The sequence below is a fragment of the Galeopterus variegatus genome, unplaced genomic scaffold (assembly GCF_000696425.1).
Source record: "Galeopterus variegatus unplaced genomic scaffold, G_variegatus-3.0.2 Scaffold20, whole genome shotgun sequence".
NCBI lineage: Eukaryota > Metazoa > Chordata > Mammalia > Dermoptera > Cynocephalidae > Galeopterus > Galeopterus variegatus.
The window spans coordinates 499,954-502,788 of NW_007726131.1; the positions used below are offsets into that span (position 1 = coordinate 499,954).

General features: G+C 47.4%; 1 protein-coding gene across 1 annotated transcript in view; it reads left to right on the forward strand.

Moving 5' to 3' along the window:
* The first annotated feature begins 2,596 nt into the window (after positions 1 to 2,596).
* SYPL1 (synaptophysin-like 1) overlaps positions 2,597 to 2,835 on the forward strand; it is a 21,674-nt gene continuing 21,435 nt past the window's right edge. The window contains exon 1 of the mRNA XM_008567894.1: positions 2,597 to 2,678. Coding sequence (XP_008566116.1) covers positions 2,628 to 2,678 — 51 coding nt within the window. The 5' untranslated portion in view covers positions 2,597 to 2,627. The remainder of the gene's footprint in view (positions 2,679 to 2,835) is intronic.

Here is a 2,835-nt window from a genome sequence, read left to right on the forward strand (position 1 = left end):
GGCAATGTGATGCGGACATCTGGACATTCTTCCCAGATTTTGAAGTTGTGCCTTCAATGAGATGCTATTGTTTAAACACTCCTGTTTTGGGAAGGTAAAAAAAAAAAAATTCACAACTATCTTGTTGCACAATCAGATCTCACTGGCTCTGCCAGCCACTGTCAGCTCCTTCTCAGGAAGGTAGGAGCCCTCTGAGGTTAGCTGAGTTGCAGAAGCAGAGCTGGGCTGAAGTGACAGAAGGTAACAGCAGTAGCGCTCCCCTGCTTTGTTCTGCTCAGTCAGATCCTGTGAATGAGTTCCAAGTGACCAAATGTGGTTCTGCTCACACTAAGTGGTCTCTATCTTTAAAAACTAGTGGCACAGGGCCAAGAAGGGACCTAACTATAGTTGAAGGAGTGTAATCCAGCACTAAAGTTTTCCTGAGAAGAACTAACAATCATGCCTTCCTTGTGGGCTTGAACAAGCAGGAGAGAAGGCAACAAGAGGCAGAACAGAAGCAACAGAAAGTTAATCTCAGAAATTGAGAAAGGGCTGGGCCAATTCTAATTTCTGAGACTTTCAATAAGTGAAAAGAATGGAGAAATGCCAAAACTATTTTACTAAGATATGGTATGCTTTACACCTTTAAAGTTAATATATAAAGTTGCAAGGTGAACAACTTTCTAATCTGGCCATGTAGATCCCATGTCGATATAATATTAGGAGTCTAATTTGAATCTTGTTACTATGAAGCCCAAACTAAATAGTGCTACTATCCACTACTCCACCACCAGATGCCTACCTAAAAGGCCTCAACAGAAAAATTAAGAAAAATGGGTTAAAGTGAATAAAAAGAGAAGCACTGAGAGGAAGGTACAGAAACAAAGTAGGGAAAAAAAAGAGAGAGAGGAAGCTAGAAGACCTGGAGTACTGCTTGTCAACCAAAGTAAAATAACCACCTGGTTGAGAATAAACAAAGTTTATTTGAGAACTCATAAACGGTAAAGGATTCTAGAACCTGGCAGCACTCAGGATCAAAACGGTTCAGAATACTTCATCCCATCACATGTAAAGGTCCTATCTATAGCCAGAGAAAAGGAAGTGACATACAGAAGCAACCTGATTGGCTGCAGTGGGCATTAGCCTTATATGGGCATGTTTCAGCAGTATTCCTGCTCTGCTTGTCTGGAGGTTTAGTTGCTGTGATTGGCTGAGACTCAGTTGCTTGGTTACAAAGGTACATCTTAGTTAGATTACAGTCTGTTTATACATCAAGTTAGATTACATTTCACTATGTGCAGCGAAACCTTTAGGTCAAACTCAAAACAAAGATGGTGGCTGCTTTAGGCCAAACTTGTTTCAGTGTTCCTGTTAAAAAGTGCCTAAAGCTCAAGCTGAGCTGGCCTCTCCACTACATTTTAGTTGCCTTAACCAGATGGATGCCATTTTCTCTGTAATGTTCATGGTGATCTCAGGTGCGGCGGGTAATGATGCATGGTCACCTTCCACTGACCTAACCCTGAGGGGTATCTATGGTGATCTCTTGCTTAGAAAGAGGAATCTGCAATCATCCATTAGGTGCCCACTGAGCACAAGCACTATGCTGGGACTGAGGAACAAGAGCCAGGATAAAAAGAGTAAGATGGTCTCTGCCTGCAAGGAAATTGAAATATAGTTAGGCTTCACACTCTCTGGGCAGCAAACGAGGAGGTAAATAGGTCTCAAAAGAGAAAGTGCTTACTAGAAAGACGATCAATAAGTAGTCATCACTGACAGAATAACTTCAATGGCAAGAAACCCGCTAATTTCATTCATAGGCAAGTGCTTGTAAACTGTTAGCATATATACACGTAAGTACTTGGAAGCCGGTATTGGAATTCTCTTGTGCTAAAGTCCTTTCTTCCTTATTCACTATGTTACACGGTGTTAACCGGCCACCATTACAGCTCTCCAGGAACTTTCAAGGTATTGAGGAAGCCAGCAAGATCACTACCTTGGGGCTCCGATAACTGGGTGCCAGGAAGGAAGTGTCACCTAAGCCCAATACTGAAGGAATCATCCTTCTGAAGAAAGACACCAAGAGTGCCCCTAGCAGAGAACTTGACAGGCGGGGGTGGGAGGGGGGGACATGTAGGTCACCAAGGGCCTGTCCAGCCACTCCTTTTTCTATTAGGTATAACTTTTCTTCTTCATCTTTCAACTATGGCCCCGATGATAAGTTTGAAAATAAACCTAATTTCGGAAGCAATGTTTGGTGAATCATGCTTCCGAGGAACCCTACAGAACAGTCGTCAAAAGTCTGTTGTTCTGCAATAACTTTCCACTAACACGAGCCTTAAAACGCGGCTTCACCTGTGTCAGTACTTTATAAATTCATCTAAAAGTTGGGAACTGAGAAGGGAAATGCGGGTAGGGAAGGTCGTCCCACGGAGAGAGCAGCGGCCCGGGGAAGTAACGGTCCTGTGAGATCAAAGGCTGCCGGGGCTTCGCAGACGGTAGCGACCCCCTGCTGCGCAGGCGCGGGCGTGTGCGCCCCGGGCGAGAGCGCGCGGCCGGAAGCGCGGCGCGGACCTGTGGGGCGCGCGTGCGCGGAAGCACACAGGGCTCCGAGGGCAGGACTTCAAGAAAGAGGGCGCGGCGCACGCAGCATGGCGTCCGATATTTGCTTGGTTCGTCAGCGGATCAGCCGGCTCGGCCAGGTGCTGCCGGGGGCGGAGCCTCACCTTCTCAGTACCTCCCCGCGCCTCGCCTCCCCGCCCGCCTCTCTCAGTCTCCGCCTCAGTGCCTCGGCCCGCGGCTCAACCGTCGCCGCCCCGCCCAGCCCAGCGGCCGCCTGGGCCCGCCTCCGAGCCCGGC